Source organism: Ursus americanus, chromosome 22 (assembly GCF_024610735.1).
Source record: "Ursus americanus isolate L20-20 chromosome 22, mUrsAme1.1.p, whole genome shotgun sequence".
NCBI classification, from domain to species: domain Eukaryota; kingdom Metazoa; phylum Chordata; class Mammalia; order Carnivora; family Ursidae; genus Ursus; species Ursus americanus.
Genome location: NC_142148.1, coordinates 30,821,856 through 30,844,729, shown reverse-complemented (window position 1 = coordinate 30,844,729; position 22,874 = coordinate 30,821,856). Strand labels below are relative to the sequence as shown.

At 41.5% G+C, this 22,874-nt stretch overlaps 2 protein-coding genes across 5 annotated transcripts in view; one reads left to right on the top strand and one right to left on the bottom strand.

Annotated features, from left to right (window-relative positions):
• TRMT6 (tRNA methyltransferase 6 non-catalytic subunit) overlaps nt 1-22,874 on the top strand; it is an 80,298-nt gene that overhangs the window by 12,721 nt on the left and 44,703 nt on the right. For both annotated transcript variants that reach the window (XR_015720944.1, XR_015720943.1), the window contains exon 11: nt 21,711-21,804. The gene's annotated coding sequence lies outside the window, so the exon portion shown is untranslated. The remainder of the gene's footprint in view (nt 1-21,710; nt 21,805-22,874) is intronic.
• Nucleotides 11,825-22,874, bottom strand: part of CHGB (chromogranin B) — a 38,832-nt gene continuing 27,782 nt past the window's right edge. For 2 of the 3 annotated variants that reach the window (XM_087853743.1, XM_045808765.2), the window contains exons 2-5: nt 19,864-19,910; nt 19,270-19,363; nt 13,046-14,793; nt 11,825-12,216 (exon numbers count right to left, since the gene is read on the bottom strand). In XM_087853743.1, the coding sequence (XP_087709869.1) occupies nt 12,133-12,216; nt 13,046-14,793; nt 19,270-19,363; nt 19,864-19,910 (1,973 nt within the window). In that variant the 3' untranslated portion in view covers nt 11,825-12,132. The remainder of the gene's footprint in view (nt 12,217-13,045; nt 14,794-19,269; nt 19,364-19,863; nt 19,911-22,874) is intronic. The other variant, XM_087853744.1, reaches the window with a different exon arrangement.

Genomic DNA, 22,874 nt, shown 5'->3' with positions numbered 1-22,874 from the left:
CTTCCGGACATCTAGCCACCAGGAGAGTTTTGTGACATAACACTTAAATGAGTGGCCGTCAAAAAATAAAGACAAAAGTCATTTTGTGATGTCCACCTTATTTCTTCACTGGATTAGGGTACTTGGAAATATACAGTGGTGCCAATTAGATTTTTTTTTTTTTAGCTTAGAGGTACACTAAAATTGTGTAGCGCATAACTCCCCTCCCCCAGCTTTATTGAATTATAATTAACATAGAACATTGTGTAAATCGGGGCACCAGGTGGTTCAGTTGGTTGAGCATCGACTCTTGGTTTTGGCTCACGTCATGATTTCGGGGTCCTGAGACTGAGCCCCGCGTTGGGTTCTGCGCTCAGTGGGGAGCCTGCTTGAGATTCTGTCTCTACCTCTCCCTCTGCCCCTGTCCGTGCCCCCACTCACGTGTGCACTCTCTCTCCCTCTCTAAAATACATAAATTTTTAAAAAATATATATTGTGTAAGTTTAAAGTGTATAATGTGTTATTTTGATACAGTTACATATTGCAAAGTGATTACCACTATAGCTTTAGCTGAAACACCTCCATCCCATCACATAATTACCATTTCTGTTGGTAGTGAGAACGTTTAAGATCTACTCTCTTAGCAAATTTAGTATCTAATGCAGTATTATTAACTATAGTCACTATGCTGTATATTAGATCCCCAGAACTTATTCATCTTTATAACTGGAAGTTTATACCCTTTGACGAATATCTCCTCAGAGCCTGCCCCACCCCCAGCCCCTGGCAACCACCATTCTACTCTCTGTTTTTATGAGTTTGGTTTTTTTTTTTAGATTCCACATACAAGTAACATACATTATTTGTCTTTCTCTGTCTGGCTTATTTCACATAGCACAATGCCCTCAAGGTATCCAAGTTGTCATAGATGACAGGATTTCCTTCTCATGGTTGAATAATGTTCCATTGTGTATAGATACCCCATCTTTATCCATTCATCGATTAACAGACACTTAGGTTGTTTCCATATCTTGCCTATTGTGAGTAATGCTGCAGTGAATATACCTCTTCAAGATACTGATTTTGTTTCCTTCAGATATATATACATATACAAAAGGTCTATATGTTTACACTCCCTTCCTATGTTTTATGACTTTGATTTCATAATTTGTTTTTTTCATATTGTGTATCCATTAACAAATTATTATATTTATTGTTTATTTTTAAATCCTTTGGTCTTTTAACCATTGTACTGGAATTATAAGTGATTTATCCATTACCATTACAATATTCCAAATTTATATATCAGTGAGTTTTATACTGTTCTCATTTCAATTAGCTGATTAGTGGCTTCCATTTTAGCTTAATGAACCCCCTTTAACATTTCTTGTCAGGCTAGTCTAGTGGTGACGAACTTCAGCTTTTTGTCTGGAATACTGTCCACTTCTGAAGGACAGCTTAGAGTGTTCTTAAGTAGAGTATTCTTTTTTTTTTTTTTTTTTTTAGTTTATTTGATAGAGAGGGAGCACAAGCAGGGGGAACAGGAGAGGGGGAAGCAGGCTCCCCACTGAACAGGGAGCCTGATACGGGGCTTGATCCCAGGACCCTGGGAACCTGACCTGAGCTGAAGGCAGACGCTTGAAGACTGAGCCACCCAGGCGCCCCTTACGTAGAGTATTCTTGATTGGCAGTTTTTTGTTTTTTTTTCCTGCACTTTGAATATATCATCCCACTTCCTTCTGACAAGGAGAATTTCTGCTGAAAAATCCACTGGTAGTCTTATAGGGGTTCCCTTGTAGGTAACAAGTTGCTTTTCTCTGGCTCCTTTTAAGAGTCTCCTTATCTTTAATCTTTAACAATTTAATTATAATATGTCTCAGTGTATCTTCATCTTATTTGGTACTCTTTGGGTTTCTTGGATCGAATGTCTGTTTCTTTCTCCAGGTTAGGGAAGTTTTTAGCCATTATTTTTTTAACTTTTCTGCCACTTTCTCTTTCCTTCTGGGACCCAGATAATGCATATGTTTGTCCACTTAATGGTGTCACATAAGTCCCTAAAGCTATCTTCACTCTTTTTCATTTTTTAAATTTTTTGCACCTTTGATTGGATGAATTCCACTGCCCAGTCTTTGAGTTCATTGATCCTTTCTTTGATCTATCTGCTGTTGAACCCCTATATTGAATATTTTAGTTCACTTATTGTATTAGCTCTATGATTTCTTTATGGTACTTACATTTTCTGTCTTTTGAAATTCTCACTTTGTTAATGGTGAGCATTTTATGACCATCATTTTGAACTCTCTATAAAATAAATCACTTATCTCTGTTTCATTAAGATCTGTTTCTGGAGATTTATCTTATTCTTTTGTTTGGAACGTATTCCTCTGTTTCTTTATTTTTTCTTTACTCTGTATTTTGGTGCTTACATATTAGATATGACAGCAACCTCTCCCAGTCTTGACAGATTGGTCTTGTGTAGGAGATAAGCCTCACCAATCAGCTCAGTCTGAGCTCCTGGTTGTCTGTCAAACCTTTATGATTGTCAGGGCGCCTGGATGGCTCAGTTGGTTAAGCACCCAACTCTTGATTTCAGCTCAGGTCATGATCTCAGAGTTGTAAGATAGAGCCTCACATCGGGCTCTGCACTGGGCATGGGGCCTACTTAAGATTCTCTCTCTCCCTCTGCCCCTTCCCCCCTAAAAAAAAGACAAAAACCTTTGTGATTATCTAAGCCACCATCTTTGTTCTTTGTGGTCCCCAATAATTGAGGGTGTGCCAAGACCTGCTAGTATCCCAAAGGGGAGAATTACTGTCAGCACCTAGAAGCAGGCTGATTAGCAGCTGGATTCTCAGGCAGCAGGTGGGAATGAATGTGGTTAAGGCTCTTCCAGGAGAAATTGGGAGATGGGCATGTTTGCCTGCTTCCTCTATGCTGAGCCCTGTTGTATTTGCTGTTGTACTGTGGAACTCATGAATGCAATTCGCATTGGCTGTTAGAAGTGATCCGGGGTCCTCAGGTGGCAGCCACAAAAGTTGGGGTGCTAGACACATGTACAAGCTCCTTTCACCAAGATAGATGCTGGTGATCTGATTTTATCATTGGAGTGAACCAGAGGGAGAAGGTAAAGGAAGTGCCCATTGGCTCCTCGGGCCTTTGGGAGGATTGCAGTTCTAAATGTGCACTAAATCAGAAGCCAGCCCCTCAGGCAGCAGCTTGTAAAGTGTACAGTTATGTCCCGCAAGGAAAGACAGTCTTTTCCTGTTACCTCTGCACTGATCTCCGAGACAAGTGCTCTTGTGACTTTGCGAACTTCTTTGCTTGCTACAGTCATAAGGGTCTCATGGACCCAAGCCCTAATGACTTTCAGAGCTAGATGTTTGGGGGGGCCCATTCCTTGAGTGGAAATCTTGAAAGTTGGAGTGCTAGATGTGTGGTGCAAACCCATCAGTCAGGGAGAAGCTGGGAGTTAGAGTTGGGGGTTCTCTCCTAATTGTCACTGTGCCCAGGGTGGAGCTGATGGTGAGAGTGTGTTTCTCAGCCTTTCCTTCCTGTTTTGATGTGGGTATTTTTTCATTCTCCTGATGTGTAGGAGTCAGTCAGCTAGTTTCTGGACTTCTCTCAAATGAAATTACTCCATGTGTAATTGTATGTTTGATGCATCCGTGGGAGGAGGGACCCTCCTATGCTGCCATCTTGGTCCTCTCTTGCATGAAGCAGTCTTAATAGGCAACCATTCATTTATTAGTTGTATATGGAAAAGCCAAAAATATATTGTTCATTATTATGTACAAAATTTTGAAAAAAATAGGGTATTTGGATCTTGTTTTAAAGTGTTTATTGTAAATATTGCAAGAGCAATGCTAAAAAAAAATGCTTGTTCTAGAAACTTGGTATTTAAGATTAGTATTACTGTTATGTGTTCCTGATTTTGGAATGCATTTAAGTGCAATGCTAGAAAGGATCCTGGTGTATCTAATATCTTTATTTGAAATATAATGTTACCTCTAGGCTAGTGTTAATTTTTGTAAAAATAGATTATAGGTTTTCCTTGAACTTAAGTAGCACAGGGCAGATGGCAAGAGATGTGAGTCCCTGAATAGCTACTTAAAGAATAACTGATAAGCTATTAACTACTCCCATCAACATTTATTAGACACCCTCTGCTTTTTGATTCTTTATGGGGAAGAATCAAATCTTTGAGGTATAGGAAATTAATATGTACTCTCCTCCCACCCTCCCACCCCCCCTTTTTTTGGCTCTAATATAGTTCCATTAATAACCTGGGCTTGAATATTTGTGACAGACACCAGGTGGCCCTCAAAGCCTAAAATATGTGCTTTGTGGCCGTCTAAGAGATGTGCTGACCGTGGATTTAAGTGAATTAGTGAGAGGGATTGTGGGGTGAAGAGAGCAGGAGAGAAGCACTTTGGAGCAGCCACAGCAGAGAGCTGGTTTGGAGCAAGCAGCAACAAAATATGTAAAGCGAAATCCAGAGCTCCTTCATGGTCCTCTAGACCTCCGGGCAGAATTTGACATGGGTGACCCCTTTCCTTGAGACAGCTTTCTCACTTGGCTTCCAGGACACCACTCTTCTGGCTTCCCTCCTCCCTTTCTGCCTATTCTTCCTCCATGTCTGTTGCTGGTTCCTCTTCATCTCTGAGATGAATGTTTAGCACCACATGGGCATGCCCCAGTGCTTAGCAGTTGCACCCTTTCCCTTTTTTGTCTACGTGCTGCTAGGTGTAGGGTGTTGGAGGGATTTGGGGTCTGAGCAAAGAAAAAGATGTGACCATGAGGTGGCGGTAGCACCCACGTGCTTTATTGAGGGATGGCACTGCTCCAGCAGGTTAGCAAGGGAGAGGGTGTTTTTCACAGCCGGAATCTGTCCAGAAGCCACACCATGAGGGGTACTTCTCAGAAGAGGAGGAGGGCAGGGGAACCCCCAGGGAGAGGGGAATTGGAGAGGCCCCTCTTCGTGTGTAGGTGGAGTCTCTGGGTCTGACAGCTCTGAAGGACAGGAGTCTTACAACTTAAAAGGCTTGGCGTCTTAACAACCACAAGGCCCTATCAATCAATGGTCGGCAGATGCTAGGTAATATGCTGAAGGTGTGAAAAACAAATGGACCCTAAATGTCCAAAAATTTGCTTATTTGGGCTCTGTTTAAAAGAGGTGGGTGTGTAAAATTTGAGTTTGGCACTGGCAGGCTTCTGAGCTAACAGTTCTCAGCCTATAGTGAAGAAATAGCCCCCTAGCAGCCAATGCACAGGGACCGTCTTTTATGCAACAATAGGCGATCTTACTCAGTTTTAAGGATTTTTTTGTTTTCTATTGAAGCATAATTGACATATTATAACATTATATAACATAGTTTCAGGGGTACAGCATAACAATTCTATATTTGTATACACTGAGATATGATCACCACAATAAGTCTAGTTACCATCTGTCGGCGTAGATAGTGACAAAAATTTTGTGTGATGAGAACTTTTAAGATTTACTATCTTAGCAACTTTCAGATATGCAATATGGTATCATTAACTATAGTCGCCACACTGTACATTATATCCCCAGGACTGACTTGCTTTATAACTGAAAGTTGGTACCTTTCGACTCCCTTCCCCCATTTTGCCCACCCCTCAACCCCCCTCCCCTCTGGCAACCACCAGTCTGTTTTCTGTATCTATGAACTTGGTTTGTTTTGTTTTGATTTTTTTGTTTTGTTTTGTTTTTAGATTCCACATACAAGTAAAATCATACAGTATTTATCTTTCTTTGACATTTCTCTTAGCGTAGTTGCCTTCAAGGTCCATCCATGTTGTCACAACTGGCAAGATTCCATTCCTTGTTACGACTGAGTAGTTTCACATTTCATATAAATATATATAATGTGTGTATATATATATGTGTATATATATAATGTGTACATATACATAATATATATAAAACATCTTTTTTATCCATTTATCAGTGGACACTAAGGTTGTTTTTATATCTTGGCTATTGTAAATAATGCTGCCATGAACATGGGGGTGCATATATCTTTTAAAATTAGTGTTTTCATTTTTTTTTTTCAGATAAATATCCAGAAGTGGAATTGCTGGATCCTATGGTAGTTCTAGATTTAATTTTTTGAGGAACCTCCATACTGTTTGTCACAGTGGCTGCGCCAGTTTACATTCTCACCAGCAGTGTATGAGGGTTCTGCTTTCTCCACATCCTCATCAACACTTGTTATTTATTACTTGTCTTTTTGATAATAGCCATTTTGATAGGTGTGAGTTGGTATCTTGTGGTTTCATTTGCATTTCCCTAATGATTGGTGATGTTAAGCATCTTTTCATACATCTATTGGCCACCACCCTGTCTTCTTTGGAAAAATGTCTATTCAAGTCCTATCTGCCCATTTTTAATCGGATTGTCTGGGTTTTTTGGTATTAACCCCTTATCAGATACATAAGTTGCAAATATTTTCTCCAGTAGGTTGTCTTTTCATATTGTCGATGGTTTCCTTTGCTGTGCAGAAGGTTTTTAGTTTGATATAGTCCCACTTGTAGATTTTTGTTTTTATTTCATTTGCTTTTGGTGTCAAATCCAAAAATCCATGACCAAGCTTGATGTTAAGGAGCTTACCACCTGTGTGGTTTGTTTTTTTTTGTTTGTTTTTTTTAAGAGTTTTATGGTCTTACATTCAAGTCTTTAACTCATTTTGAGTTTGTTTTTGTGTGTTTAGTGTAAGACAGTGGTACAGTTTCATACTTTTGCATGTAGCTGTCCAGTTTTCCTCGCATCATTTTTTTTGAAGAAACTGTCCTTTCTCTGTTATATATTCTTGGATTCTTTCTTGTAAATTGATTGACTGTATGCGTATGGGTTTATTACTGGGCTCTCTATTTTGTTCCATTGATCTGTGTCTTTTTTTTATGCCAATACCATACTGGTTTGATTACTATAACTTTGTAATATTATTTGAAATCAGGCATGATGGTGACTCCGGCTTTGTTCTTCTTTCTCAAGATTGCTTTGGCTATTTGGGGTCTTTTGTGGTTTCATACAAATTTGGGAATTGTTTGTTCTATTTATGTGAAAAATGCCATTGGAATTTGGTAGGGATTGCATTGAATCTGTAGACTGATTTGGGTGGTAAGGACATTTTAACAGTTTTAATTCTTCCAGTCTAGGTGCACAGAATATCTTTCCATTTATTTGTGTCGTCTTCAGCTTTTTCATCAATGTTTTATCATTCTCAGTGTATGGGTTTCTCAACTCCTTGGTTAAATTTAGTTCTAGAGGAGTGCTGGGGTGTCTCAGTCGGTTAAGCATCTGCCTTCTGTTCAGGTCGTGATCCCGGGGTCCTGGGATGGAGCCCCACATCAGGCTCTCTGCTCAGCGGGGAGTCTGCTTCCCCCTCTCTGCCCTTCCCCTTGTCTTGCTCTCTCTCAAATAAATAAAAATATTTTTCAAATTAGTTCTAGATATTTTATTCTTTTTGATGCAATTGTAATTGGGATTTTTTTTTAATTTCTCTTTCTGATAGTTCATTGTTCGTGTATAGACACACAACAGATTTTTGTATATTGATTTTGTATCCTGTAACTTTACTGAATTCATTTATTCTAACTGGTGTTTTTGGTGGAATTTTTAGGGTTTTCTCTATGTAGAATGATGTTATCTGCAAATCTTGACTGTTACTTCTTTCTTTCCAATTTGGATGGTTTTTATTTCTTTTCTTACCTAATTGCTGTGCCTAGGACTTCCAATGCTATGTTGAATAAAAGTGGCAAGAGTGGGCATCCTTGTCTTATTCCTGATCTTAGAGGAAAGGCTTTTAGGCTTTCACCATTAAGTAGGATGTTAGCTGTGGGCTTATCATATACGGTTTTCATTACATTGAGGTAATACCTATACCTATATATCTATACCTACTTTGTTGAGGGCTTTTATCAGAAATGGATGTTAAATTTTGTCAAATGCTTTTTCTATATCTATTGAGATAATCAGATGATTTTATCTTTCATTTTGTTGATATGGTGTATCAAGTGATTTACAGATGTTGAATCATCCTTACATCACTGGAATAAGTCCCATTTGATCATGGTGTATGATCCTTTTAATGTATTGTTGAATTCAGTTTACTGAGGATTTTTGTATCTTTGTTGATCAGGGATATTGGCCTGTAATTTATTTGTGTCCTTGTCTGGTTTTGGTATTAAAGTAGTGCTGGCCTCATAAAAATGAGTTTGGAAGAATTTCCTCCTCTTCAATTTTCGGGACCATTTTCAGATGGATTGGTATTAATTCCTCTTTGAATGTTTGGTGGAATTCACCAGTGAAGACGCTGGTCATGGACTTTTGTTTGTTGGTAGGTTTTTGATGACTAATTCAACCTACTTACTAGTAATTGGTCTGTTCAGATTTTCTAATTCTTCACGATTCAGCCTTGGAAGGTTGTATGTTTTCAGTAATGTATACATATCTTCTAGGTTGTCCAATTTGTGGCATATAATTATTCATAGTAGTCTCTTATGATCCTTTGTGGTGTCTGTTGTAACAGCTCCTCTTGTATTTCTGATTTTATTTATTTGAACCCTCTCTTTTTTTCTTGGTAAGTCTAGCTATAAGTATCTCAATTTTGTTTATCTTTTTAAAGAAGTAGCTCTTTGTTTCGCTGATCTTTTCTATTATCTTTTTAGTCTTTATTTCATTTATTTCTACTCTGACCTTTGTTATTTCCTTCCTTCTACTAACTTTGGGCTTCATTTATTGGTTTTCCAGTTTTAAGTTTTTAAATGCCACCTCTATGATGATGACTCCCACATGGTGTCTTTAGAGCAGTCCTTTCCCTTGACCTCCAGGCCCATATACCCAACTCAACACCTCCACTTGGGTGTCTGGCCACATCTCAGACTTAACATAGCCCAACCTGAACTCCGCATATCTTCCTTCTTAAGGCAGTCCCTCCTACAGTTCTCCCTACCTCTGCTGTTCCCCATTGCTCAAGCCTAAAGCTTTCAATCTTCCCATCTCTCTTTCACTTATGCCACACCAAATCCTTCAGCCCAACCTGTCCTCTGTCTCCAAAATAGATCTGTAGTTTGACGACTTCTCTTTACCCCCAGTGCCAGACCCTGGTCCAAGCCATCACAGTGACCCACTGGGATTATCGCAGTGGTCCTTACTGGTTTTTGTGTTTGTGCCCAGGAGCTGGAGTGTTGTTATCATGTAAAGCAAATCCTGTCCAGTCCTCTACTGAGATCTCTCCAATTGCAAAAGCAAAACTCCTTACCAAGGGCATACAGAGCTCTGTGCGATCTGGCTTGTGCCACTTTACTTCTTATGTCCTCCACATGGGCCTCCCTGCTCGTCTTCAAACATACCAACCACATTACTGTCTCAGGGCCTTTGCACTTGCTGTTCCCTCTGCCTGAAGTGTCTGTTCCCTGGGGGTCCACATGGCTCACACCCTAACTTTTTTTAGGTGTTTCACTTTCTCACTGAGGTCTGTTATGTACCCAAGTGGCTGGTTTCTGGACTACAGAGTAGTAATTATTGTAGCTAATTATTTGAGTACCTGAGATCTCCCAATTATACTGTATTTTACAGTGATATGTTGTGTACTTTCGTTTTGTAACGCTGGGACCCTTTCTCCCCTCCTGTTCCATCACTGTGTTTTAACTCCTCTTTGATAAAATATTAGAGACCATGACAATTAAAACATTCAAACAGGAGAAGAACTCTAAAATACAGATGGTTACATCTGCAGAAGGATTTGGGAGGAGAGGGTTAGAGGCCATTGTTTCTGATCTTATTAGATACCTAGGGCCGCCCTAACAAAGGACCAAAAACTGAGTGATTTAAAACAACATAAATGTGTTGTTTCACACTCCTGGAGGCCAGAAGTCCCAAATCAAGGTGTCTGCAGAGCTGTTCTCCCTGGAAGTTCTAGGGGAGAATCTTTCTTTGCTCTTCCAGGGTCTGGTGACCGCAGATGTTTCTTGGCTGGTGGCAGCCCAGCTTCCGTCTCTGCCACCAAATCTTCACGTGGCCATCTTCCCTCTATGTTTATGTCTTCACATGACATTCTCTTCTGTGTCTATCTACATTTCCCTCCTCTTATAAGAACACTGGTCATATTGGATATGGGCCCACTCTAACGACTTCATCATAACTTGATTGCATCTGCAGAGACTGTCTTCAAATAAGGTCACACTCACAGGTGCCAGTGGTTAAGTCTTCAACATATCATTTTGGAGGACACAGTTCAACCTGCTATATGCCTTTCAGGACTATTTAATGTTTTGCCATCAACATATATTACTTTGATCAAAAGAGGAGAAAACAGTGGCCTGGGTAGTCCTTGCGTTCATCTTAAAGAAATGGTGCCATGGCATCCCCAGAGATCCTAATTGCACTTTGCTGGCCCATGGCTCAGGTGGGATTTCTTGAATGTCTCCTGTATCCTTGATAGGTCATCTGTGCCTACACATTGCCCTGTCCTGAAGTGTTTGCAAACTAAACCGAAAGGATGTGCTAGTGCACAGGGCAGCAACAGGAGGCCAGGACCATGCAGTGTTATGCTCCACCTGCCAGCAGCCAGCAGCTTCTCATGAGCAGTGCTGTGTGTGTGTGTGTGTGTGTCAGTGTGTGTGTGTGTGTGTCAGTGTGTGTGTGTTGCTTGCCAGGCTAGCATTTGGTGCATTGCAGTGTTTTGCCTTCCCTTTTCCAGTGAGTAAATCCCTATTCGTCTTGGGCCCTTGAATCCTCTTTATTAGGAAGTGATTTTGTTTTCTGCTGAGCTGCAATAGAGAAAAAGGAGAGACGGGTCTACTGCAATGTGTTAAGCATTTCTTAGTAACGTGTATCAAGATGCGGTAACACAAAGGGTTGTAATGGCAGTACATTAGATATATTTGTCATGATATAAGCTTAGCTTTGGATGGTTTCTTAGGTTGGGGTCCCCCGGAAGCAGACCCTGAAATAAGAAGTTGAGGACAAGCAGTTTATTTGGGAGGTGATTCCAGGAAACACCAGTTGAGCTTACCAGTAAGTAGGACAGGGAGATAAAGACAGTCTAGAAAGGGTGTATTACCAAGCAGCGCACTGCTGTGGCACTCGGGGCTCAATCCCTTGGGAGGCACCATTGGTGAGGAATGAGATGACAGGTAAAAGAAAGAAGAGGACATTTTCCACCTGTCTTGCCGTAGGAAGCTAGCTGGAGGGTTAACAATGGTAGCAGCCAACATTTCCTGCACCATGCCATATGCCAGGCACTATTCTAAGTCTTTTGCATACTCATATTATCCTCATAACAACCCAATAAGGCAGGTATCCGAGGTCCAGAGAGGGAAAGCAGCTTGTCCGAGGTCATACAGCTACTTAATAATAGAGTCAGAGTCCTGTCTTCTTACTCAGTAGCAATCAGACAGGCCCTGAGGGTCCAGGGATCTATCTGGACCAGCCCACATGTTCTGAATCCTAGTCCAGAGTTCTTCCCATTATCCAGGCTCTCTCCTCCTCAGCCCTGAAAAATGACCCTTGGCTGGCTACTCCCAGAGCTTTCCAGATAATAGCATTTAAAAAGTAAGTGTCTTGGATCATTTTTGAAATAGGTTCTTCAAGCCTATTTAATAATCTTTCTTTACCCTGGGGCAACAGATGTCTTTTCCTGCACTCTTTTGCTTTATATCCTGGACGTTCTTTTACTTAAAAGTTTTGCTTTTTTACCCCCCCCCCATTCTGCATCCAAAGACCAACAAATCCTAGTTAAAATTTACTTTAAAGAATGGATTTGAAAATCGCACTCCTCCCTTTTAGCCCAAAGGAAGCTAAGAACATGAAGCTTTGGACTTAGGTGAATCTTTTATTATTTCAAACCAAGACAAACATATTTTTTTTCAAGGGTGACAGCACAGTCATTGTCACAAGCATGTTAATATGTCTATTTTGCAAGAAAGGATATGCTACAAGTCATGCTATTCATATTTTCAATAGCATTCTGACAAAAATTAAAGCATTTCCAATTGTGTCAAACATTGAGTGAATAGTAAATTCTACTTTCTGCTTTTGAGTAAATAAATGGTGTCTTTCAGTGAAGCACTGGAAAATAGATAATGTGAGGGCGTCTTCTTAAAACTGCCCTTTTCTCCAACGTCCATCAGCCCCTTCGATTACCACTGAACTTCTCAGCTATTTTCTGTAGTTCCAGATCCATTGCAGCCAGATTCTCAAGTTCCTTTTCCTAGAAAATACAGAAAAGTGGAGGCATGAGGTCTCAGATCAATTCATTTTATTGTGGTTTAAGGGAGTATGAACAGAAGGGAATTTTTGATATGTTAGAAGCCATATGAGATACCCTACATCAGTGGTTCTCAAAGTGCAGTCCCCTGACCAGAAGCATCAGCATCACCAAGGAACTTACCAGAAATGCAGATTCTTGGGCCTCAATCAGAAACTCTGAAGGCTAGGAATCTCTTGAGATTCTGATGCACGTTCAAGTTTGAGAAACACCAATCAGCATAATTCAATATTAGGAAAAATCATTGTTTAGGCAGGTAGCGTTCTGATAATGTTAACTCTCCGAGATGTAAACTAATTTTTATAGTCCAGTAGCTGATAAAGATAGACTAAAGCAACTCATTTCTATATCATATATTCCTTCTTACCTGGGAAATAGTGATGAAAAGTTAAATGACCAAGGCGCCACCAAAAATAGTGGTTGTCAACCTTGGCTAAACACTGAAACCACCTGGAAGCTTGGAAAAATCCAGATGCCCAAGTAGCACCCAGCACCAATAGACAGAATCCCTGGGGTAGATCCCAAACATCAGTAATTACTTAAGCCCTCCAGGTGATTCCAACATGCAGCCAAGGTTGAGAAGCCCTGCAGTAGGGTAAGTGGGCAGGGATATGGACAATGGAACTCAAACCCAGAAGTTGTCGCCACTCTCTTACTAGGGGTACATTCTCATGGTAATTAATTCCCACCAGTTTCTCCACATTACTTTCAGATAGTCTTGAAGATACTAATATTAACCATCTTAATTTTAAACAAAAGCCCCACACTGTACCTCTTCCTCTGTCAGAACTCCCTGGCCAGCCCTGTCCTTTTCATTCTCTGCTGCATGGCGTGGGCTCATCTGCTCCTCAGAGTCATAGAAGTCTGGAAATTCGGCTGACTTCTTCCTGTAGTGAAGGAGCTGGTCGAGTTCAGCCACTCGGTCATACTGCCTTTTGAGATCCAGTCTGGGGGAGAGATTTCTCTTCTCATATCCCCAATTCACATCCTCCTCGAAGGGCTTTTTCTCCCACAAGTCATAGTTGTATTCTGGGAAGAAATTCTTCTCATTCAAGGTCAGCCCGTTTTCCTCTTCCCCCTCAAGAAAATTATCATCCATGTTGTCTTTTCTCTCAAAATGCCTGCTCTTCCACTGGGAAGGGTCATAGTATGGGTTGAGCAGCTCCCCTAATCTCTTCCTCTTGTCAGTGGTATAATGGGGAGCATACTGTTTGCCTTGAAGCCTAGCTTCCTCCCTGCTCTCTGTAGCATCTTCCAGGTCCTCCTGCTGCTGCCACTTCGCTTGGGCTTCTTCCTCACCCCTTTCCTCACCATAGTTGAGGTAATTTCTGTCCTGCTCTTTCCACTCGCCTTGTGGATACCTCCTTACTTTGTCCATCTGGCTTTCTTGGGCACGGTGGTGTCCTTCACCCAAGAACCGTTTTTCTTCTTTGTTGTCTGGAATGGAATATGCACCTGGTTCCCCTCCCCTGGCTCTGTAGTGGTATCCCCCCTCACGGCCCCTCTCTTCCTGACTGTCTTCATTATATCCCTGTGCTGTGTTGTCAAGCTCTGAGCTGGGGCGATTTCTCTTGTCCTCCAGGCTCTCCTCACTGGGAGGTCTCAGGGCCCTGTACTCCTCACTTCCTCTGCCCCCATATCGTCCCTGCTCCAGGTCCTTGGGAGCCTGGATAGCCTGGTAATTCCTCACTTCCTCCCCATATTCGGGTTCTTCCTCTGAAGCCCTATAGTGGGCTGGCTGGCGGTCCCTCTTTTCCCCTAAACTGACCATGCCCACCTTTGACTCCTCAGATTCCTCACGGAGGTGTCCCCTTTCCTCAGAGGGAGGTTTCCCTTCTTGAGAGGACCTGTCAGGCCTGGTCCTCCCATGGTGGTGTCTTGGCTTCCAGCGTCGTTTGTCCACCTCAGGGTCAGCATCTTCCTCACTTTCCTCAGATTCCTCCTGGCTCCCAACTTGGCTTTTAGACTCTTGAGGGCGTTTCCCCTGGCTTCTTGTATCTTCTCCACTCTCCTGGCTACTCCTCTCCCTGCTGTGTGTCTTCTCCTCGGGGGGCCCAGCAGAGTGTGTACCATATCTGGCCTCTAACTCTTCTTTTTTCTTGGCTGTAGCCTGGTTTCTTTTGTTGAGGAAGGCATTTTGTGTGTCTCCTAGCTCTTCCACGTTTTTCTCTTCACTGCCGTCTTTCCCATGCTCCCTTTTCTGATATTTCTCCCCCTCCTCTTCCTTCCTGTCCTCTTCCTCGGTTTTCTCAGAATGGCGTGTCTTTGCTTCTTTGGAGACTTGGCTGTCAGAGGGGTAGAGATCCCCTTGGGGTTCGCTTGCTCCTTCTCGGCTGTGCCCACCTCCCTCTGTGTCTGCCACTGTCGGGCCTTGGGTGTCCTCCTCTCCTGGGGCTCTTGCTTCCTCCCTACCAGAAGGCCTGTGGGCTTCTGAGGGATCAGCTGGGTCTCTTAACAATCTTACTTCAAACCGTGTGTTTTCATTTTCACTTTTCTCTTCATCTTTGACCTCTTTTCTACCTATAATGAAAATAAAGAAGCCTAAGTGTAACTTCAGAATTGCTTGTGGTTCAACAAGTACCAGCCTCAGTGATCAGTGATTAAAACCAAAGGACCTGAAAAATTACTTGGATAATTTTTTAAGTTAATAAAAAGTATACTCAGATTCCTTTTAAAAGAAAATGGTATGAAAGCTCCTGCGTTGTGTTGAACTCTAATAATAAACTCTATTTTTTCTTTTTTCATAACATCCAGCCAGCATTTCTCATTGGTACTATTTTTTTAAAAGATTTTATTTACTTATTTGATAGAGAGAACGAAAGAGAGGAGAAACAGACTCCCCACTGAGCAGCGAGCCTGATGCGATCCCAGGATCCTGGGATCATGACCTGAGTCAAAGGTAGATGCTTAACTGACTGAGCCACCCGGGTACCCCTCTCATTGGTACTATTAATGATCAAATTAAAATCCAAATAAAGATTTGTGAAATATTAGAATTTAGAACCAGAAGAAACCTTAGAATTCATCTAATTCAGTCTCCCCTTTTTGCAAACAAAGACATTGATACTCAGAGAGGTATAATTAGGGACCTTTCTTTCCATATTTGCTCTAAGTAAGGATTCATAAGTTAGCATTATTTAAATAGCTCTAACTAGAATCCAGCTAAATAAAGTTAAACCGCCAAAATGGGAAGTATCAGGATTCAAAGGATTTAAATTTTTAAATTATTAGTTTATCAGCCTTTTAAAATCCGATCAACTGTGTAGACTCAATATAGCAGTATGTGACAATATAACTTAGTAACTGGTCATAAGTAGGGTGTATATTTCTTCCCTGAGAAAACCAAACAGCAGTAGAAGGAATGATATCTTTCATCACTCAGGTCCCATCTGCCCAACATATTCTCAAATGTTGAAGATGAAGATCAGTATACTGAGTTATCTTTGTATTTCATTAGTCAACAGTAAATGGTATAGCTGATATTTTAATTGAATGTGTTCTTTCCTATCTTTTCCAAGTGCCGATAGCTCCTTTACTAAATCCTCCTTAATTCAAGGGCGTTTCATGAAAGGAGATATGCAGCTAGCATTGTCTGATTGTTACCTGGAAGGGCTTGAATTTCAACTTACATCCCTGAGTTCAGATAGAACTCCTGAAGCCAAGGCCTGTCATAGCTCTGGGTCCAGATCTGCACTGTCTGTTGTGGGAGCCGTCAGCCCTTTGTGGCTACTGACTATTTGAAATGTGGCTTGTCCAAGCTGAGATGAGCTGTAAGTCTAACATACTCACCAGATTTTGAAGACTTTGTATGAAAAAAATGCAAAATATTTCAATTTTTCATATTTAATATATATTGAAGTAATATTTTGGATGTATTGGATAATATATATTATAAATATATTGGGTTCAGGGGCTGGCTCAGTCAGAAGAGCATGCGACTCTTGATCTTGGGGCTGTGAGTTCAAGCCCCACATTGGGTGTAGAGATTACAAAAAAAAAAAAAGATAAACTTTATAAATAAATACATAAATAAATCTATTGGATGTAAAATATTATATATTGAATAAAATACATTGGGTAAAAATAAAATATACTATTAAAATTAATTTCTCCTGTCTCTTTTTACTTTTTTAATATGGTCACTAAGAAATTTGAAATTATATTTGTGCTTCACATTATATTTCTACTGAATGGCACTGATGAGTCATTTTGAACTGACATTTGCAAAATGGAAAAAATTGGTCATTGTAAAAATGTCCACGAAATAGTGGATGGTCTGTACCTCTCTCCTTAAAGTGTAGCCTAGCATAGCATTCTCATGTTTTGTGAATCAACTGAAATGTCTCTGACCTCTCATACCCAGACACCTGAGAACTCCTCCCTCCCCAGTCATTATTTCTTTTAAGAGGCAGTCTACCTTTGAAGCAGGTGGGGCCGTCAGGTAGGCACAGGTGAGCAAGGAGGCTTTGGGCAGATACTGACATCATTCTGAGAGTCAGCTGACATAGCCCTAATCAGACAGGAGCTCAGCTTTCCTGGGCAGGGGCTGTGTCGCCCCTTTCCTAATGCCTACTGGTCAGAAACAGAGTATTTTTATTTTTTCCCAGTTAAATGTGTGCTCCCTGTAGGAGCTTGTGCCTGAGTCTTAGCACTTCCCTCCTAAATATAGCTTCGAGTCCCTGCAGGTGAGATCAGAGGACTGTGATTAGCAGCACATAGTCATTGTCAATCTGTAAAACCAAGGTGTGAAGCTCATCCTTACTTTCAAGTAAAAAAGGGGGAAATGTACCTTCCATACTTAACTCTCTGTTGCAAGGATGACCAGATTAACCTGGACAAAGAGATTCTTGTACCTATTAAGAAATTGGGCTATGTATTCCATAAGGTCTCTTCAAGCCATAAAACAGTGATTCTGCTCTATTCCCCAAGTGCGCATTCACTCAACAAGTGTGTGCTTGCTCCACAAACACTCTGGAGAGAATGGGGAGTGGAGATGGAGACGGGCTAAGGGCAGGAGGGAGATTTCTCCATCCACCTGGCCGAGAAGCTCCACCAGTCTTCTGATCAGTTTAAGACATATCAGCAGGAGAGAAAACTAGAATTGGGCAGAAGCCACAAAGTGGTAACCCAGAGGTGAGTTCTGGCTGGCCTAAATTGCACTTTTAGTGATTTCAAATTCAGAGTCAATACTTAAATACCAGGAGATATTGCTTACAAATTCAAATTTTAACTTCTTTTGAAAAATCCCAAATCTGATAACAGAGTCTGTATTTCTCCACAGTAGGGTTGGAAGTGAGAAATATCTGCCTCCCCCCCCCCCCAAGAAGGGACATGTATCCTCCAGTTTGTTAGTCACTTGCTATGCTGCCTTACTCCCTATGCTATCTGTCTGGCCCTGGCTGCTCTCTGAATCTGCAACCAGGAGGAGCTCTTAAACCCTCCCCATCTCAGCATTGTATAGTTCTCTGGGTAGAGTGTCACCAGGGTCCTTCCTGAGAGACATGAGTGAATTGATTTTAACCAGTTTCCCTGGGTCTCTCTCAACAGACATCAAAAGACCCCAGGGCACAGTCAGTGTTAAGCAGAAGCTAGAATCGCCATGGCCACAACCTAAAGGCTCAATCTGATCTTGGCAGGCAAACAGAGCCCTACCTTCAACAGCTCTTCCTAAGCAATCACAGTTCTTTGGTGACCTAGTATGGCAGACCCCACACTTTTGCATCCATCTGGTAAATGAAGGAAGGGGAAGGGAGATAGTGAGATGGGTTTGCCCAGAGGAGCTGCCTTTAGTCTCTGCCTGAAGACTCATTCTGTCCATATTTATTCCCTGTAATGGCTGGAAATGAAGGTTGGGGAGAAATTCAGAAAGATGTGTAAGCTGGGATTGGTAGGGAAGTTCCTCCCACTATTCATGGGGCTGTAGAGGCTCAGGTCCCCACATCTGTGATTACCCTGAAGCCCCCAACAGTGGACTGAGTCCTGCCAGATTACTCTTTTGGTCAATTGCCAATACTTGTTTTTCCCATTTTATGCATGAGGGCTCATGTGCGGCCATCGCAAGCAAGTATGATCCTGCAATGGGAGATTTTGGAGGTGATGAGAAAAACAAATCCACTCTTCCCAGCCTGACTAAAAATTTAAAAGCAGAGAAGGTGTCGAAGACAACAGTGGGTTTTGGATTTGACTGAATCAGGTTGACTTCATGCATAAGAGAGATGGCAAAGTTTTGTAAAACTGATCTTTTAATGTCAACTCCCAGTGGATACGGCTTGCATTTCTGTTCAGATTTTGTCTTCGACAGAAGTGGATGGTATAGAGAACGCATCCCACTCTAGATTCAGAAGGTCACTTCTCTGACTCACTGGCTGCTCTGCTTCTACACTCCCCCTTCCAGTTCTCCACCATTTGGTAGTACCTCCCATTCTAATCAGCTCTAAATTAAAATGGCCTGAACAGTCTGTCGTGTAGAGAGGCCAGAAGTTTCCAAGTCATCCCTCAAGCTTCTACTTTCTCACTGTCTGAAGAGCAGAAGGCAAAGAGAAGAATAATTTTAAGATCTCCTTCTATCCTTTCATCTTCCAGCCATCCCAGAACACTTAACTCCTGCGACCTAGTCACAAATGAGCACTCCCCACACTTCTTCCACCCAAGTGAAAGCCTGTTCTAAAAATCCAAACTCTGGAACCAAGGAATTTAAGAACTGATAGCTGTCTCAGAGGCTATCACTGAATTAAACTCCCTCGTTTTACTTTGAGAAAATAAGCCCAGAAAGGCAAGAGGTCCTTCCCCATGGCCACACAGCTATGAAGTGGCAGAGTGTGACTGGAAGCCATTACCTTCTATCTCCCCAGGCACTAGTCTAGTCTGCACTCTTCCCACTGCATTATGCCCTCCCCTGCACTCTTTCGTTGGGAGGTAAAGTGGAAGGTGAAGTGGAGGGAGCAGGAGGAAGGACCAATTGAGGGACAAAGATCTCCTGCAGTGTGGGACACTTACTCTTTTTCAGGATTTGGCGACACTCAGGGGTGATGGGTGGAGCGTTGGACTTCGACAAGGCATTTGAGAGGACCTCGATGATGCAGCGAGTCACCTGAGGGGAAACCGAAGAGCATGTTGGCAAAAGCTGGTGTCACTGGGATGACAGATGAACTCAACCCAGAGCTGCTGTAGCAAGAGGCTTGGCTCTGTGGTCTGTACTGGTGTGGGATCCTTGGGGCAGAAATGTAAATTTACAGGACCATGGTGAAATCTCGGAGGCTTCTCCACAGAACAATGCAAAACAGCATTGGGTCAAGATTACACAGAGAAGAGAAAGACCCATTTCTTGCAGGTTAGAAGGAAAATGGTGATGACAGCTATCCTCAGGGGCGCCAAAGACATCCAGGAAGGAAGTGAGAGCCCAGGGCAGGAGGGACATTCTCTGCCCCCAATCCCTCAGGGATGAACACCTAGCTTTGTAAGCCCATGTTGTAGGTTTCCTGTTGCTGTCATTTGCTTTTGTTTTTTTGTTTGGTTTGGTTTGGTATGACAAGGAGTGAGAAAATCTAGTCTAGATAAAAGTCTAGATTCTAGACTTCCAGTTCAACTTACCATTTCTTCATTGTGGCTCCTGTTATCCACTGGCACAGAACTGACTGCTTTAAAGGAGAAAAAGAAATGGGAAGACTTCAGTCGATTTTTGGAAGCTGTGTGACCCCAAACTCACAAAATCACCCCCACCCCATGCATATTATTTGGAGAGAGGGGCAGAGTCACAGCTGAGCAGAATAGAGATAGTTGAGGAAGATTGGTCCAGGAACCATAATTGCCCATACACGCACGCATGCGCGTGCATGCACATGCACCAACACACACAGCTGTTTTCCCTAGCAATGTCGTAAACATGATTTGGAAATGAATACTGTCTTATATGTGTACGATTCAAATCCAGACCACAGACAAAGAGGGATTCTGAGATACTGGCATACTGGCAATGTTCTGATTCCTTTTTTTTTTAAGATTTATTTATTTATCTGAGGGGGGGAGGAAACGAGTGGGGGAAGGGGCAGAAGGAGAAGGAGAGCATCTCAAACAGGCTCCCCAGTGAGCATGGAGCCCGAAGCATGGCTTGATCCTAAGACACTGAGATCATGACCTGAGCCAAAACCAAGAGTTGGACGCTCAACCAACTGGGTTACCCAGGCGCCCTGGGAACATTCTGTTTCTTGATCAGAGTACTGATTACACAGATGTGCTCAATAAGTGAAAAATTCATTAAGCTGTATACTTATGATCTGTGCAGTTCTCTAAATGTATATCATACTTAAATAAAAATTTTAAAACCTAGTTTAAATGAAACCAGGCTACCCTCCTCAGCTCTTCTGCCTACCCAAAATGGGTACAGATTTGTGATTCCCTCTACCTATTCCTGTCTCCAAGAAAATATCCCCCCCAAAACTCACTTTACTTTTGAAGACATGGTTGTGATTATCTTACATCACTAATTACCTCATTTTTACCCCCAGTGCTTTGCCTGAATAAGCTTGCTTATGCATCTGTGTCAGTGTTGTGTCTCCCTTTCCCCATGTTGTCTGCAGCCGTGTGTAAAGAGCAGGGGAGGGATCTCATTCTACTAGTAGAGCATCGAGTCTGTAATATCATGTGCAAATAGGTGTTTAACAACTGGCTTATGAGGATATTTTAAAAGAATAAATTTAAATTTATTCAAATTACATTTCATGAGACTCTGCTTGTTTTAAAGCAGCAATTCAAATGCCTTTGCCTTCTTAGGAGATGTTTCAGGTGCTTTTAATTTTCCAAAGCCATTTTTTTTCTTTTTTTTTTTTTAAGATTTATTTATTTATTTATTTATGTGACAGAGAGACAGCCAGCGAGAGAGGGAACACAGCAGGGGAAGTGGGAGAGGAAGAAGCAGGCTCCCAGCAGAGGAGCCTGATGTGGGACTCCATCCCGCCGGGATCACTCCCTGAGCCAAAGGCAGACGCTTAACGACTGCGCTACCCAGGCGCCCCCAAAGCCATTTTTTTTCTTTCAAAGCTGCTTTGATTCTTTTATCTTTCACTTTGACTTTGTTCTGTCTAATACTTTTCCATTGGAGAAGCTAAAGCATTTACATGTAGGCCCATCTCCACCATTCTCCTGGCACTCCCTGGAGGAGACAACTGCTATTATCGCTGAAGAAGCTCAGTGCAGAAAATTCTAGGTCCCTGAGCAAGAGAAGAACTAGCTGGAGCAAGAGCAAAACTTTCAGACATCAGAGATGACAGTTACTCAAGTGCAGTTTATTTTTAACCAGCGACCTGACCTCTCCTCATAAAATGTTTGCTCTCCAAGTGTTTTTAACTGCCTGCCTCTAATCAGTTACAGGTCATAAGGCTCTTTCTCAAAATAAAACACCCATTTCATGTACTCACCTTACTGAATTTTCCTTTTTAAAGCATGGCCTGGGATCTACTTCAATTGTTCCAAGAAGCCCAAAGCTATCCAGCATGTTAAAATCATTTGTAAGCTGTTTGAGAAGTGGTGAACAAGGTAAGAAGACCCCACGATCTTTCTGAAATGTAGCTCAGATAAGATCCAGATGGCTGACCTTTGGCACCCAGGGTCCAGTATGCTGGGCCATTATTTTATCCCCCAAATGGCTGTTATTTGGCAACATTCCCACTCTGGAACTTATGCTTTGAATCTGAATCTGTAAAATTCTCTAGAAAGACATAACTGAGAGAACTACTCCTCTAATAAACTAGAAGGTGTCTTTTTAAAATCTAGCTTTACTAAACCTTTGTAATGCAGTTTCTTGCTAATAACTTTCTCCCCCCACAAATGTAAAAATAGGTGCTTTTATTAACTACTGACATTGCCAAAGTATTAACAGTCATCAGATTTTGGTGGAGGAAAGTATTTTTCTTTATCACTCTAAACAATTTATAGTTCATGTTCATTATTGCAGGACAGTCCTGTTTTTCTCACTGAGGCTCTTCAGACCTGTTTTTGATAGAAAGAAACTAAGGTCTCCTTATAAAAGTGCAATATGCATCTTGGTGAGACCCCTAAGTTCCACTGTATTTCTTCCAATAGAATCTGTGACAGCAAAGTAATAACCAAAGACACATTGATTCCCTTAAAGTAGTTTGACTTAATTTTGTATAAATTAAGATTCAGCAGGCACCAAAGAAAACCCAAAAATTATGATAAAAGTGAAGTACTCAGATGGTAGAAAATCTTCAAATTATTTGTATGATAAATCTGAGAATAACTTCCAAAGTATTACCTATCACAAGACTATCAAACTAAGGTTAGATTGCAGAATAAAAATACAGCTATAATTTTTAAAAGTTAAGCAACCTCATCTGAATGCAGAAAAATTTTACCCAGTATAATATGGATATCATAGAGCTATGTCACTCATATTAATTTTTTAGAGTGCCAGGAGCTAATGTAGAAAGGTATGGATGTCCCTTCAGAAGCTCTTAAGGATAGGAAATGAACCAGATGGTTTCCTGAGGTTTTCTTCAGCCCCGTGATTTTGCTAAACAGCAAACTTTGCTTGAAGGCTACCATGTTTTGCTTCCAGGCATTTGTGGAAGGTGGGAATGGGGAAT